The sequence below is a fragment of the Canis lupus genome, chromosome 3 (genome assembly GCF_048164855.1).
Source record: "Canis lupus baileyi chromosome 3, mCanLup2.hap1, whole genome shotgun sequence".
NCBI classification, from domain to species: Eukaryota; Metazoa; Chordata; class Mammalia; order Carnivora; family Canidae; genus Canis; species Canis lupus.
The window spans coordinates 74850217-74865606 of NC_132840.1; the positions used below are offsets into that span (position 1 = coordinate 74850217).

The 15390-nt window shown below is 58.5% G+C and overlaps 1 protein-coding gene across 1 annotated transcript in view; it reads right to left on the reverse strand.

Annotated features, from left to right (window-relative positions):
- LOC140631115 (nectin-1) overlaps positions 1-15390 on the reverse strand; it is a 64436-nt gene that overhangs the window by 10915 nt on the left and 38131 nt on the right. The window contains exons 2-5 of the mRNA XM_072822365.1: positions 5101-5451; positions 4251-4553; positions 3729-3846; positions 2174-2325 (exon numbers count right to left, since the gene is read on the reverse strand). Coding sequence (XP_072678466.1) covers positions 2174-2325; positions 3729-3846; positions 4251-4553; positions 5101-5451 — 924 coding nt within the window. The remainder of the gene's footprint in view (positions 1-2173; positions 2326-3728; positions 3847-4250; positions 4554-5100; positions 5452-15390) is intronic.

The following is a 15390-nucleotide window of genomic DNA, read 5'->3' on the forward strand; positions in this document are numbered from 1 at the left end:
GTGTGCCTCTTCTAGCTGGAGCCCAGGCAGCGTGGCCTACCTGCTCACAAGGCCAGCTAGGCCTGACCACAGACCCCATGCAGGGTGCCACTGCGGCCATCAGCCCCAAGGAAACAGCCCACCTTCATGGCTGGCTTCTTTCCTCTCTGTTCTGTAGCCTGGGCCTGGGAAGTGCCCCCTTCCCTTCCTCCCTGCTCCTGGACCTGATGTGACTCCCAGATGAGCAGTCCTGGACTCTGGTCATCCAGCGTCCTCCTGAGCTTTGGGAAAAGAGAGGCCCTGACTTGGCTCTTTTGACCCTGCCCTGAGGGCTGGGTAGCACCACCTGGCCCCATAGGCCTCAAAGGGCCCCTTACTAGTCCACTCATGCCAGGGGTAGAATCATGGGGGAATCACTGCTCCCAGTTTCTTGACCTCCTCCCTGATTTCCCGTCGCCCCCCAGTTGGGGGGTGATGCAGCAGTGGTGTTGGTGGCCCACCACTGGGGAAGGTACCATCACACAGGGGGGCTCAGTGTGTGCAGCCAGTGGCCCATGCCCCTGGCCGGAGGTAAATGGGATTATTTCTGTGTTACAGGCTGAGAAGTGAAGGCCACAGAGCCAGGAAGAGCCAGGATGTGTGCACAGTGAGGCCAAGTGTGTGTTGTCCCTTGTAGGACATGCCTCGCAGTGGCGCGGTCACACTCTAAGTCTTATGAATACTTCTCATCCTGTCTGCTCCGTGGTCCCACGGCCAGAGCCTGGGCACCCATGAGGCTCCTACTGAAATCTGGCCCAGATTTTCTCCAGGAGGGGACACGTGTGTGACTCTACCCACTGCCCCACCCCGTTTCCACCCCAAAGCCTAGCCTGGAGGATGGGTGGCCTTAGCTTTTCCCAGGCTCCACCTCGGATGCTTCTACTACTTTAACCAGTCAGAGGGCCAAGGGCAGGGGGTTGAAGAAAGTGGCCAATGACCAGAGACTCCACCTTCCCTGGGTGAGGATGGATGGAACAGCCCCAATGGCAGGTGGTGCAAATCCTGGACGCCTTCAGGCGGCTCATTTTGCAGCTGTGCCTTGGACGTACCCACAAACATGGTTGACTTCTGAGACGCTGGCCCAGAGCTAGTGCGTCTTCAGAACTGTGCTTGCCCTGCCCAACTTCTGATACTCCAGGGCCTGGCTTGACGTTTCCCTGAGGTCACTTCCTGCGCATGACACGTACCCTGGACACCACACTTCCTGTCCCGGGCGGTTCTTTCTGTCACTTTCTTATCCTGCAGCCAGCTCAGCTACGATGCTAAAGACACTCCCTCTTCCAGCTTGTGAACTTGTGATGGCTACTGTACCCCTCTATTGGCTTGTTGCGACCTTTCCATTAATAATGATAATGATAGAGATCAAGATGATAATCACAGAGCACGGGCCATTTGTTGACAGACTGGTCTGTGCTAGGTACTGGGCCCACATATGCAAATTCTGACAACAAGCCTTTAAGGCACCTTGTCTCATCCCCATTTTCACAGGAGGGCTTGTCCGCGTGCCAGCTGCCTGACAATGAAGCCTATGCTCCTTTCGTGGCCCTGTGCGAAGCCTCTCCCAGAACATGCTAGCTCCTGTGCTCCTTCCCTTTGCCCTGAGACATCAGGTGGCTGATTCTCCTCATCTGCACTGACACAGAGAGAGATGCAGGGACGATAGGAATTCAGTCAAGGGTGCACTGCCATGGCTTTGGGCTGTCTCCTTGTTTTCCCCCCAGGGTCCCCGCTTGGGATAAGCCTCGCCCTTCTGCCCACGTGGGGTTCCTGAGCTGCAGGATTTGAGTTCCACCTGCAAGCCCCCCACGCCAAGCCAGCATCACAGGATGCAGGCAGGCTCTAACACCTGTCCTCCACCGTCCCCCGCTCCCCAACCCCAACAGCATCCTCCCAGATAGCTCTTCCTTCCTCCCTGCTAGAGCCTCCCTCTGACCCCTCTTTGATCGGGGGTCACCCTGTTTCACACACAGCCTTATAACAGGGGAAAGAGAAAAGCAAAAGCAAGGCCAATGAATGGCCAGAGCTCAAGGGGGATCCAGAAGAGGAAGAGGAGACACAAACTTCCTGCAATAACAGAACCCGAAGGTTGCGTTGCGTCGACAGTGGAGGAAGCAGTGGTGGGGAGAGAGAGGCAGGGCCGGGCGCAGCCTCCTACCTGTGATATTGACCTCCACCTGGCCCGAGCGCGTGCCGATGGGGTTGGTGGCCTCACACACATAAGTCCCCGCCAGGCTGTAGTTGATAGGCCCCCTGAAGAAGAGGGTTCTGTTCTGGGCCTCCACGCCCTTGGGGAGAGAGCCGTTGAGCCTGTAGGGATGGGGAGACAGGCCAGATGGTTATGACTCTGGCTCAGAAGCTGCCCTGGTGTCACCCACCTGCCTCCAAGGGTCCCCACCCTTTGGCCGAGTTAATAATAGGCAGGGTCTGTCTTGGGAGGAGGAGAAGCAACCACAGCAATAACCTATTGCATTTCACAGTTTCCTATTATTCAGCGTTTCATGCTTGATGGTCCCAGCACTAAAATGTAGACAGGACAGGAAGGGACTGGTCCCACTGAACAGGTGAGAAACTCTACGTTCAAGGTCAAGGAACACAGCTCTATGTGATAGAACTGGAGCCTTAACCAGGTCTTGGACTCCTGGCACGGTGCTCTTCTGACCACTCTTTGGTTTCTTGGGTTGCTGGTTCATCATAGAGATGTCTGGGTCCTAACCCCGGATCTACTGAACCTGGACTGCTGGAGCCATGGCCTGGAAATCTGTATTTTGACAAGTGGCTCGGGTAACACGATGTGACCCATGTCGAGGAATCGTGTTCCATTTCACTACCTCATTTTCTCAGTGGGTGTTATCACAGGCCTTTTTCCTGGGGAACATCCTTCTGATCCCCGAGGCCTCGAAGCTATTATTCTCTTGGACCTAGCAGCTCCCAGGCACACTGCTGAAATTGGCAAGCAGACCCTGGACAGCCACTTGCACCTTCAGAGGCACTTCTGGTTCTAGGAAGTGGATGGAGGGTGAGAATTAGCTAGGGCATGCCAGCACCTTCCACTTGGACAAAGTGGACAGAGACTATAGACACAATGTGGGCACAAGCTTCTGGCCATCAACATCAACCTGCTTCTTGGCTTCCCTACGCCCATCTTTCTATGTGTTCCATCCAGCTCTTCTCTGGGAAGAACCTTGGCTCAGGCAATCAGAGCAGGCTGGAGGGGCAGACGGGACCTGTGAGAGCCAGGCTCAGAGACTGTCATCAACAAGATGACAGGATGTGGGGCAAGCACTCCATGAACACTGGTGTTCTGGGCTGACGGCTGCCCTCTCCTTGAGAACCTGGGGGTGCCGGAGAGAAGGAACGGGAACAAAGAAAGATCTGGGATGCTCCAGAAAGCCAGCTTCCCTGGGGACACCTCGATAAAAATAAATAGCGGGGGCTGGGGTGGGAGTGACTCAGACTGAATCACCAAAGGGAAACGATAACATTCTTTATTAGGGAGAAGGCAAGTGGATTATGAGGGAATCCCCCTCTGGCAGAATGGTTTGGCCCACTGACCCTGATGCTGCCAGACATGGGGTGTCTGTGCCTGGGATCTCCCCATCTCGCTGAGAAACCTGAACCAGGATCCTCATTTCCTCCTGACACGATGCTCCTGGAGGTGGTGGGGGAGGGGTGGGTACCTCCCTGTGACCAGCCAGCCCCAGAGCACTTACGTGGTCCAGTGGTACTCGGTGGCAGGGGGGTTGGCATCGGCTTTGCATGTGAGCTTCACATCCATCCGCTGAAGGTACCAGTTCCCATCAAACCCCTCGATGGTCACTTCGGGCTCATCTGTGGGGCCGGGGATGATGTTTGAGAAGGGTAAGGGCAGCCGTGGCAGGGTGAGGGGACCTTGGCCAGGGAAGGGATAGGAGGTAGCAGTGACGTGGAGACAGCTGGAGAGGGGGAGAGGGAGGAGGTGGATGGGGATCACGGGCCCTCAGAGCAGAAGGAGCGAGGAGGATGAGGAAGGACAAGGACAGATGAGCCAAGGGAGATGGAAGAAGAGAAGAGGGAGGACAAAGCACCCCCAAAAAGCAAGAGGGAGGGGGAAGGTCAGAGGGGTGAGGAGGAAGGAGTGGGGGGAGTGGCAGGAGGAGAGAAGCAGAGGAGGAGGGAGGGCTGGCATGGGGGAGGTGGGGGGAGGGACAGGGATGCCCACCCCGGGTACCCGGCCCACACCGTGCCCTGCTTACACTGCACGTTGAGGGTGAGGCTTTCCCGGAAGCGATCCATGTGGTAGTTGACGATGCAGGCCAGGGACTGCTGGTGGGCCTCCCGGCTGGGCACCAGGCGGTAGCGGCTGATGACGGTCACTGTGCCGTTGGGGTTCCGGATCTCTTGGTACTCCGCTTCGCCCTTCAGGCGGGTTTCCCAGGACACCACGCTGGGAGGCTTCCCATTGGCGGAGGTGCAGGTGGCCACCAGGACCTTGTCGTCCTGCCCCTTCTTGGCTCGAAGCACAGCCTGGGTACCCTCCACCCAGTTGGTGGGTTTGGCTGCGGGGAAGCAGAGAGAGCCATGGCACCAGCTCTACCGCCCCGCTCAAGGTGTGCAGGCCCGGGATGTGGCCCTCGCCATCCTTGCCTCTCAGCTGTGCTGCACCAGAGTGGCTCCCATCGCTTCTCATGGGACTGCTTCATATCTAACCTACGTCCTTCCTGCTCTACGACTGGTAGCCGATCTTGTCAAGCCGAAGCCTTCTCAGAGCCTTGGCATGCTCAAGGCAAGTGGCTCATGCGGCCCTTTTCCTTACCTGGTGTCTGAAGCTTCTGGCTACTTCCCGGTCATCCACGAAGTACCCAGGTGGGCCTCCAGCCTGACTCCTAATCCTCAGCTCTGTCCACAGCTAAGGCCCTGCTCCCGACCCCCAGTGAACTGTGGGACAGCCCGGCTGGAAGGGACTGGAAGCACCAAGCCCGGAGCTTTGGGAGCATGTCAACCCAGGGAGAAGGTCTGGGGCCACTGAGGCACACGGTGAGGATGGCCAAGCCCCAGGCCCCAGGCCCCTGCACAAGCAGGGAGGGAGGGGTCGGGCCAGCTTACCCATCACGGTGAGGTTGAGCTGGCTCTCCCGATTGCCGGCGGGGAAGGTGGCAAACTCGCAGATGTAGACCCCCTCATCGTCCAGCTCCAGGCGGGAGAGGCGGATGGTGCCGTCGGTGAAGGAGGGCCGCAGGAATTCCACGCGCTCGCGGTAGGGAGCCAGCACCGAGACGCCCATGGCTGGGTTGTAGATGGCCACGTTCTGCTTGGAGCCATTGGTGGCCTTCTGCCAGGTGACCTGGGTGATCTTCACGCTGGGCAGCGGGTTGGTGAAGCTGCAGTGCAGCACCACATCCGTGCCGATGAAACCGTACATGGAGTCGTTCACCTGGACCACCTGGGCGTCGGTGCCTGGCGGAGGAGACGCGGGGCTGGTCAGTGACAGGCTCGGCCCCCCGCCCAGGCTCCCGGGGCGCTGCCGCTTTCTTCCTGGCGGCATTTCTCTTTTGATTCTCATCATAAAGATAGTACTCTGCTTGTAATAAAAGCACTCTAGGCAATACTGAAAACTACCGAGAAGAAAAGGCACCACCCATGATCCATCCCGCTGCTCAGAAATCTCACCGCTAACCTCGTAGGCGGCATTCCTCCTCTACTTCCTTCTCTCTACATCCTTTCTCTAGATGTCTCTGCATGACCGTCTCTTCCCTACACAAAGTCAGAATCCTATTGCACGTATTGTTTCCTACGTTGCCTTTTCTCCATGGCAGGAATATACACCTCCACCCTGGTTTCTGAGGAGGCTCGAGGGCACTGCTCTCCTAGGAGCCGCCAACTGCGTCAGCCTTCCTGGGCCTCAGTTCCCTTTTGGCAAATGGGGCATAAAGATCCAGTCCTCCACCTCACCGGGGTTGCTAGGAGAACCAAATGGGACTAACGAGAAAGTGTGTCAGGAGACAGGAAGCGCTGCCCACATGGCTCACAGTGGCCGCCATGATGGCCACCCCCATAGGTCTTCTCCCTTAAGACTGGGTGCCCACGCCCTGGGGGCACCGGCTCCGTCCCTGCCACCCAGCCAGGCAGGTTGAAGTAGGTGCTGTGCAAGGCCCTACTGGCTGGCTCCTGACTGCCTTACCGACCTAGCCTAAAAATGTCTGGACATTCGGCATCCTGGTTATCTGGGCCCTGCCTCTTGGTCCACGTCTCTCCGTACATGATGCCTTCCAACTGTGTCAGACGGGGCCCCTCCTCAGAACACGCCATGTTCCCGTGTTCCCTTCCTCCCTCTGTCCCTCCTCCTAACACTCCTACTAGACTCTTGCTCATGCAGCACCCTAGAAGGCCCTGGAAGGCTCTTCCCCTTTTCCACCGAAGGATCTCCCACTCAGGCCACCTCTTTTAAGAAGCTTCCCAGACCTTCCCCGCCACCTCTGCTACAGATCTTTTCTGCCTCGGCATGTGGTTGTTCGCGCCTCTGACTTCTCCACCAGAGCAGCATCTATGCGCTGCCCAGCCCAGCCCAGCGTCTGGCACACAGTAGATGCTCAGTAGATCTTTGCTGCCAGACAAATTGCAACGGAACCCGTGAGAATAGAGATTTGCAAGAAACAGGGAGTGATCAGTGGCATCGGATGAATGAATCAATTCCCCCCAGTCTCCTCACCGATTGCTTTATTCCCACTAGAATGACTTGTTTGAGCTCTGCTCTACCCCGAAACTCAGGGCAGCCATCCCCTCCGGTGGGTCTCTCCGGCCCCGGCTCATTACTGAGCTCTGTTACTGGCAGTGCCTCTGCACACTTTGTTTGGTCACATCTTTACTGCACTCAATTTATTGAGCACCATTGATAATATGAATGCCAAGGCCTGTACTGACCCAGAGGCAGGGGGATGGCCTTAAGGGTCTCCCAAGGGAGACTGGGGTTCAAGACTGGAAACGTGGGGCTCACATGTCCCTCTGCACATGGGCAGGGCACACTCCTCTGAGGGGCTTGGAAGACCACAGCAGGTGAAAGCTGCTGCCCCCAACTCCTGCCTTCAGGAGGGTACACAGGCCATGTCTCCTAGGTCACTGTAGTATCCTCTGTGTTTGGCATACAGTAGGTACTCAAAAATGCTTGCTGAATGGATAGATCTTTGGCCCCTTTGAGCCAGGCCCTTGCCATGCTCTGAAAGCTTCCCTGATGCTCCTCACTTCTCTATTCTCTATTCATATCCACACAGCCCTGCAAAGCTGACCTGGGGTACCCCACCCCTACCCCTCCAGCTGTCCCCTCGGCTGGTCTATGGGGCTCTGACATGTCCCTGGGCAGAGAGCACTGTGGGCTGGTGGGAGTACAATGGAGGGAGCATCCATCAGGGAATCGGGAGAGCTGGGTTCTCTCGGCTCCCTCCTGAATGGACCTTGGGACCTTGGCCAGCCACTTCCCCCTCCTGAGCCCTATTTTCCTCCTCTGTAAGGGAACAGGACTCCCCCAGTTCCCATGGTCCCTTCTGGCCCTGAGTCTGTTTCCCTGAACTGCAGCCCAGCCCAGCTGGGGCCCCACCCCAGAGCGAGTCCCACGGTGAGGTCAGTGGGCCAGACAGCCTAGTGCTCCTGCTGACTGGCCAGTTGGCAAGCGGTTAAGCCCTAGGCCCTCCCAGCAGGATAAGTGGGTGCTCCCTCCCCCACCCCCCTAGTCGCCACTCACCAACCTGCTGGAGGTTGCCCAGCAGCTGAGATAATGTGGGTATAATTGGGGAACTTTCACCACACAAAGCCAGAAAACAGGAAAAGCCAGTTGGGAGGGCTTGGGCCATAGGTTGGGGTTGGGGGTTGGGGTGTGGGCACCAGGAGCTGTCTTGGGATTGGTGCCCAGGCATGGTGGGGCCCATAGCGGGACACAGCTCACCAAGCCTGCCTCGACCCCATCTCTCATCTCAGTCCTCAGCAGGTGTGGGGACGGGCAGGCTTCAGTGCCTGGCACACACGCTGCCATTCATTTGCTGTGTCTTCAGCGGTGACCTCACCCTTCAGAGCTGTGAATGCCAGGAGGGAAGATCGCTGACAGCGGCCTGGGCATGGGGGCGGGGCGAGTGCCGCCAGGGGCTCGGGCGCCCCAGCAGCCCTGTCTCGTCCATCATTGCCTAACCAGACCGAGGCAGCCCTCCCCACCCTGATGTCTGTTTTGGGGTTAAGGCCCCTCTCTCCTCTCCAGAAGCAGCCCCATGGGGGGCTAGCAAGGAGAGTGCCTGGCATGTCAGCTCATTGCACACAAAGCCAGTTCTCCTAGCCCTTGCCCCTTCTCTCCTAGTGATGAGTGGGCAGGTGAGAGTGGGGGAGGGCCTCTAAGGAGGAGGTGGACTCATTTTGATGTTGACCTCTCTGTCCACAGTCCACTGGGAACAAGGGAGCCCTTGGGGTACAGGGTTTGGGGTCATTCCCCGCTCCCAGAGTCCTGGAACTGGGAGGGGCTGACGACACTGGCAAGGTCTGAAGACCCTCCCTAAGCCCTCCACCCCACTCCAGGCTCAGAAACTCAGAACCCAGCTCCCGGTTTGGGATTGCCAGTCTTGGCCTGAGGATGCAGGGTGGGGGAGATGTGCCTCATGCTTTTGACTGGGCAGACTGGGAGGCTTTCGGAGAGGGGGGCACACCTCCAGTGATCGGAGAGGCAGGAGCAGAGTGTCGCAGGGAATGGGGGAGCGGGGATCACTGCTGCAAAGGCGGAGAAAGGGCTGGATCAGGGTAGTGACCCAGGAAGAGGGCCCTCCTCCACGCAGGAAGAGGTGGGCCATAAACCTCCTCTGGAAGGCCCGGGAGAGGGGGCGGAAACAGGAGGCCAGGCCTTTCCAAGCTTCTCCATCAACCACTCAGGCCCTGATGACCTGGAAGCTGACCCTTGTGTCTCCCCAATACTGCCTGAGCTCTTCCCCTTCTCTAAAGGGTTGTCCCATCTCTTCCCCGCCTCGGGCAGGACATGGGCTTGGAAAGAGCCAGACAGTGGGGATTTGCATCCCCCCTCTGTCACGTACAAGCTGTGAAACCTTGGGCAAGTGACTTGACCTCTCTGTGCCTCAATTTGCACTGAGATTGCACATCTGTAAAATGGGCATAACAGTCATACCTAGCCCATACAGTCGTTCTCAGGATTAAACGAGTACATGCAAAACTAGAAAGCAGCACTTAGCACAAAATTAAGTGTGCAGTAAACGGTAGTAGCCACCATCACCATCACCACCGCCTTCATCGTCATCTGTATCCCTTTAACTTCTCTTTTCCTGGTGTGTGTGTCTAGTGTGTCTCTTGGTGTTGTGTCCTGCCTGGCTTCCAGCAGATTGTGAATCCCTGTGTGAGAGGGAAGGCACGGGTTTGCCTGGGGTTGAGCTGACCGCATCATGGCTCGCTGGCAGGATCCAGGACTCAAGAGACTAGCCCTCGAACCTTCTCTGGTTCCCCAGGCCATTAGGGCTGCTCCACACAAAGCATCATCTGTCCTCTCGCACAGGCCCCCTCTTACGTGAGAAGCAGGGGCTGTCCCACATGTCGGGGACGGGACCACTAGAATGGTAGCAGATTGGAGCTCCATGGACCACATAATCTGTCATTTTACAAAGGAGGAGTCCAGGATCCGGAGGGGTTGGCTCACTTGCTCAGGGACACAGAAGAGCAGCAACCAGCCCAGTGCTGGTTGGGAAGATCCCACTCTACTTTTTTATAAGGGACTCACATTCTTCATCTAACACCCCAGGGTGCCATACTGGGTGGCATCCGTCCTTCCTGAAATGTGATCTCACAACCTCTCTTGCTCCTTTTGATAAATGGCAGGAATACCAGTTATAAAATGCAGCCACGGTGCCTGCAGGTCACCCTGCGCTGGGCGCAGCGGGCGGGTGGGGCAAGAGGTTGGGGGCCAGGGGTGAAGCCCAGTGGGAGCCTGGGTGGGGGCACCTGCAGGAGGCACAGAGCAGGAAGGACCCAGAGAGGCGGGAGTGAAGGGTAGAGAGATCCATGGGAGCCTCCGTCCTCAGCAGAGAGGTTCTGGTATCCCACGGATATCAAGGAATGTGTTTTCCTTTTCCTGACCTCAACATTTTCCCTGACCACCCTGTGAGCTTGTGCCAGGGTCTGGGATCCAGGGCCCTGCGGGCCTGGGTGCAAGTGCCTCAGTTTCCCCATCAGAGCTGGGGTTGGGCAGTTTGGACTGCCTTCATGGCTTCGCAGAAGTGCTGAGCCAGGCATCGGCCGGCCCCCCCAGACGTCAGGAACCTGTAAAAGCCCGAGCTCAGCAACAAAGCACAAAGGCTCCTCAGTTGTGGCCGACAGACCTGCTCCCCAGGGCCCCGCCCCCTGCCCTGCCCGCCACGGAGCTAATCCGAAGCTGAGGCCATGGGTTCCCACGCAGTGGGGTGTGGCCCAGAATGGGGGGCATCTGCTCCCCACACCCACCTTGAGCAGTTTCTCTTCCCACCCTTTGAAACATCAGACCCCCCCCCCCCCCCGCCCCTCTCTGGCCAGGCAGGCTGGGACTGGGCCCATGAGGGCGGGTGGGGGGGCACCGGCAAAAGGAGGGGGTTCTGGGATTTCTAGCACAGACCAGCTCTTCCTCTGGCCCCCATCCCTGTTCAGAGACTCGGCCTGGGTGCCCTCAGTCGGGTGGACAGCAGGCACAGACCCGGCTGGGAGGACCACTGTGGGAGGAGCTCTGGGCTCCCCACCTACGCCCTCTCAGAGCCCCAAATCCTTTGGGATCCATCCCTAGGGCTTTCCAGGGATCTCACTCCCTGCCACCACCACCACCACCCCAGAACTGGCAGAAAGGAAGAGGACATCCGGTTAGCAACCAGCTTAGTGGTAAGTGGGAATGACTCACCTGGGGAGGGAGGGTGGGCTAGGGTGGGGGGTGGGGTAGGGCCTCCAGCCGAAACCCTGCTGAGTCAGCACAGTGAAAGGTTAGAGGGCCCCTCCTCCCAGTTGGGCAGCTACTTCCCTAAATGTCAACTCCCAGGGCTGGCCAGCTCCTCACTTTCTGATGCCAAGGCCGATCGACCTGGGGGAGAGGCTGGCAAGGAAGAGGGTATGATCAGAAGGGAATCCCGTTTCTAGGGTCCCCTCCTCTGGGAAGGTTTTGCCAATCAGTGTTGCCCAGACCCAGTCTGCCAGCAAGAACCCACAAGAGCAGGGTTCTCACCGAGATCCTTTGAACTTGTCTCATCTTGTATCTATGCCCCAGGCAGGTTTCCCCATTATTCGGGAGCCCCCGAGGGCCCAGGCTGCATCTCTACCCTCTGAGGTCCCTTCCATGCCCAGGACGGCGTCCAGGGTGACCCAGGTCAGAGGGCTCAGTGAGGACCCAGGAGCAGCAGCTGACCCAGTCCTTGTCCCCATCCCCCTAGGTCCCCGGTCACCAAGGCTGAGTGCCTCCTGCACTGCAGGTGCTCTGCCCGGTGGGAGTGGGCCCTGGGGGACTCTCTCTGGGAGCAGTGCCTGCTGGGATGGCTCCAGGTGTCCCGGGGCTTTGAGTCCCTGCTGCATCCACCTTGCCAGCAGAGGTGATAACATCCCACCATCCCACAGTCAGGGGCTAATTGCTACTGTCCAAACCCAGGCGCCTCCGCCCCTCATTTGGGGTCACAGAAAAACTGCCGAGGTTTTCTTCTTGGCTGATGACCCCCCTCAAACTCCCGACATGGAGCTGGTTTAATGATGGGCTGTGGGGCTGGCGCCGGAGCCTTGGGCGGGTGAGCGCAGTGCGTGGGAGAGGAGGGGGCGCGGCAGCCTGGGAAAAGCTCGGTGGAGAAGGAGCCCAGGAGCTTCCAGACAGGCTGGGCCGGCCCGCTCCCCAGCAGCCCCAGCAGCCCCAGCAGCCCCAGCAGCCCCAGCAGCCCCAGCAGCGTGGAAGCCCCGGGGTTGTGGTGGTGGCGGTGGGGGCTGCTCCGGCAAGTCTCAGCTCTCTCCGAAATCTAGCAGGACAGGTTGGGGGACCGGGATGAATCAGGGAGCTAGGTTGTGCCTTCTCCCGCTGGGGAGCAAGTGGCCAGGGACACCTGGACCTCTCCCGCAGGCCTGTTCCTGTTGGCTGCCCCCTCCCCAGGGCCCAGGGCAGGGCCAGGCCAGAGCAGCCCCCGACTCCCCCAGGACGTCCCAGGAACAGAGAGGCCTTCTCAGTTCTGCGGCTCTCTGGCTCGAGCCTTCAGACTCCACCTGTTGATCCTCTCTGGACTGCTCGCCCTGCACCTGCAGCATTTCCTCTGGCCCAGTGGTGGGGAGGAGTATGTGCTGGAGGTCAGGAGAGGAAGTCTCTGGTCCCCATGACCCGGTCACATGTCTCTATGTGGCCTCAGGTAGGGCTGTTCCCTCTCTGGCTTCAGTGTCCTTTTCTGTAAAATGAGAGTGTTGGACCCCATGACCCTGGAAGACTATACTTCGGACATCAACTGCCTGGTTGTCTCTCTGCCCTAGGTCTGCACCTTCTAGGATCAGACTCTAGGACTTTGTCATCAAAGGGCTGCTCCACCTCTGTCTACTGCCCAGCTCCTCCAGGAAGACCTCCCAGATTAGGCAGAATGTGGAAAATCCAGGCTGCACAGCAGCAGAGCGGGGTGGATGCTAGCTCCTATACGCTTTGGAATTCATCTTTGTTCTCCATCCCCACTGGCCCCCATCCAGACTCCCCATAAGCCTCCCCCCTCAACTAGCGCAGTCTCTTCCCCGCCCCCCACCTCCAGCAGAGTCTCACTTCCTTATTTTCTCAACACCCTCAGATGGGACTCTAACCACCCCTACCCCCATTTAAGTAAATCCTAAGCCCTTCCCTTCATGGCTTAACTTAACACTCAGCATCTTATTCTCGCCGCTGCCACCACTGCTACCACCGCGTCCCCTCCTCCCCAAGCTCCGCCCAGGCGCAGGCCACAGCCAAGTCCACATACCTGCCTCCAGGCTCTCCTCCAACCCATTCACCACTTTCTAAAACATAAATCATTTTCTATTTAAAATCCTTCCATGGGTTTCCTGCAGCCCTCGGGATCAAGTGCAAAGTCCTTTTGGGCTCCAGACCTCATCTTGGGCGCCGGAGCCCGCAGCCACCTCCTTCCTCCCTGCTCTGTCTCTCTCCCGCCACAGGGAACATCATCCGTTGCCTGCCAAGTTACTCCCTCTGCTGCAAGCCCATACCCTGTTACCTGTGCCCCAGTCCCCTTCATCCTTCCTGAGTGACCTTACCCTTGATTTTGAGGAGGAGGTTTCCTGGAGCACCTGCCCCCCGCCGAGTGAGGGATCCAGCACCTGAGGGCCCCAGTACGATACATGTATCATAGCATCTCTCCTAGTGCGGGCAAAGAGTAGGCATACGGTAGGCAGAAGGGAGCCCTGCGTGGTTGGTGGAGGAGGCTCCGAGCCAGCTGGGGTTCCAGGCCAGGCTTAGCCACATCTTGGGTCTGAAATCGCACATTGGTCAAGGGCAGGGCCTACACAGGAGGACACAGCACGGTGTCAGCAGGTAGGGTAGGAGGACAGAGCTGGAAAGCGAGGCCTCCCATCTGCACCCAAGACAAGCAGGTCAGGGCTGGAATCTTCTTGACTGAAATCAGGAAGCTGTACCCCAAAAGGTATCCTGCTGGTCTCACCACAACCCCACATCCTCTGCTTGCTTCCCACTTGCCACGTCTCGGTTTCTTTCCTCTTTCCTCTGCCCCAATTCCTAGCACACAGCCCTGCCTCCTTCCTCACTCTAGACCAGAGGTGAAAAATATTCTTCTCACCCAAGCAAGCTGCAGAGGAGGCCCTGCTCCCAAGGTCTCAGCCCTGTGAAGCCTGCACGCCGCGCCCCCCTCCAGCTCCGCACCCCTCCCAGCACAGCCTGGGTTCCTCCTGGCTTAGCCCTTTCAGGCCTGGAGGAGCCTGGAAGGCCGGGCTCGAAGTCTGGGGTTCGCACAGGTCCCATCTCTGCAGCCCACGCCAACCGTGTCCACCCCACCTGCACAGACGACACACCTCCCAGCAGACAGCCACGGCAGCCAGGGCCCCCCTCAGCAAGGGTGCGTCTTTAATGACACATTTTGGGGAGTGTAGGCAGCAGCCTCTCCAGAGAGCTGGTGTGGGGGTGGGAGAGGCGGGGGGCTGCCATGAAAACAGAGGGAGAATCCCTTAGGCCTCCCCAGGAGAACCTCTTGAAAGCTCCGTATCAACATATGCATTGTCTCCGTCCTGCCGCCTGTCTGGAAGTGGAGTCTCTAGATCTGCCTCTTGCCAGAAGGGACTTGTCGGACCACCCCAGTGCCCAGCTCTGCCCACGCCCTGTCCGGCTCCAGGCGGCTGTCTGTACCCGAGCCTGGGGGCTGGGCCTGTGTGGGGAGGGGCAGCGAGGGGTGGGCATGGGGCAGGGATGTCCTGTCTGCTTCCCGGGAGGCTCATTCTAAGAGCGGAGGGTTGGGTGGGAGACTGACGGCCTTAAGAGGGCCAGGGTGGGGGTGCAGAAGACAGTAACTCATCCACGAGCACTGACTTTGAGTTCAGACGGGCCTGGGCTTGTACGCACTCCTTACTGGCTGGGTGACTGCATCACCCTCTCTGCGCCTCAGTTTGTCATGTATGAAATGGGTACAATTATAGTGCTGTTGCCTAGGGTCGATTTGAGGATTAAGTGAGATAATTCATAGAAGCTCTTAGCACAGTGCTTGGCACATAGTTATGCTACATAATGGGTTGTCTAATTGTTATTACAGGCTCGGGGAAAGAAGCCACCTAGAAATCAGGCAAGCTGGTTTCTATTCTGGCTCTGCCAGCCTCCGCGTGATCTTGCGCAAGCCATCGCTGTGATGAGGCCGCGGTCCCGGGGCAGAGGTCCTTAACCTTGGTGCTATTGACATTTAGGGCCTGATAATTCTCTGTCGTGGGGGCTATCCCACGTGCTGCAGGGTGTTCAGTGGCATCGCTGGCCTCTGCCCATCCTTCCTCCGCTGGGACAGCAAGAAATAGTTCTAGAAATCGCCAAATGTTCCCTGTGGGACAAAACAGCCTCCAGTACAGACCACTGGCCTAGAGGGAAGGGCGGGGAGCTCAGGCAGGGGTGCTGCAGGGTGTGGGGATGTGCAGGGCAGACCTCGGCGTGGCTGGTGGGCTCTCGGGAGGGGAACTGTCCTGGGCCCTGGGGCCCAGCGGCGGGTCAGAGCAGGGGTGCAGGCCTTCCTGCCTGGAGAGCCTGCTGGGGGCTGTATAGGAGGAAGGGGGTGCATGAGGTGTGTTTGGGGAAGGCAGGTGGAGAGGACCAGAGGCCCCCGGGGAGCCTGTAGCCCACCGCCCTGTGCTGTCAGAACACGGTGATGGAGTAGTGGGGGTCCTCGGAGGACAGAAGGGCAGCGGAGACACAGC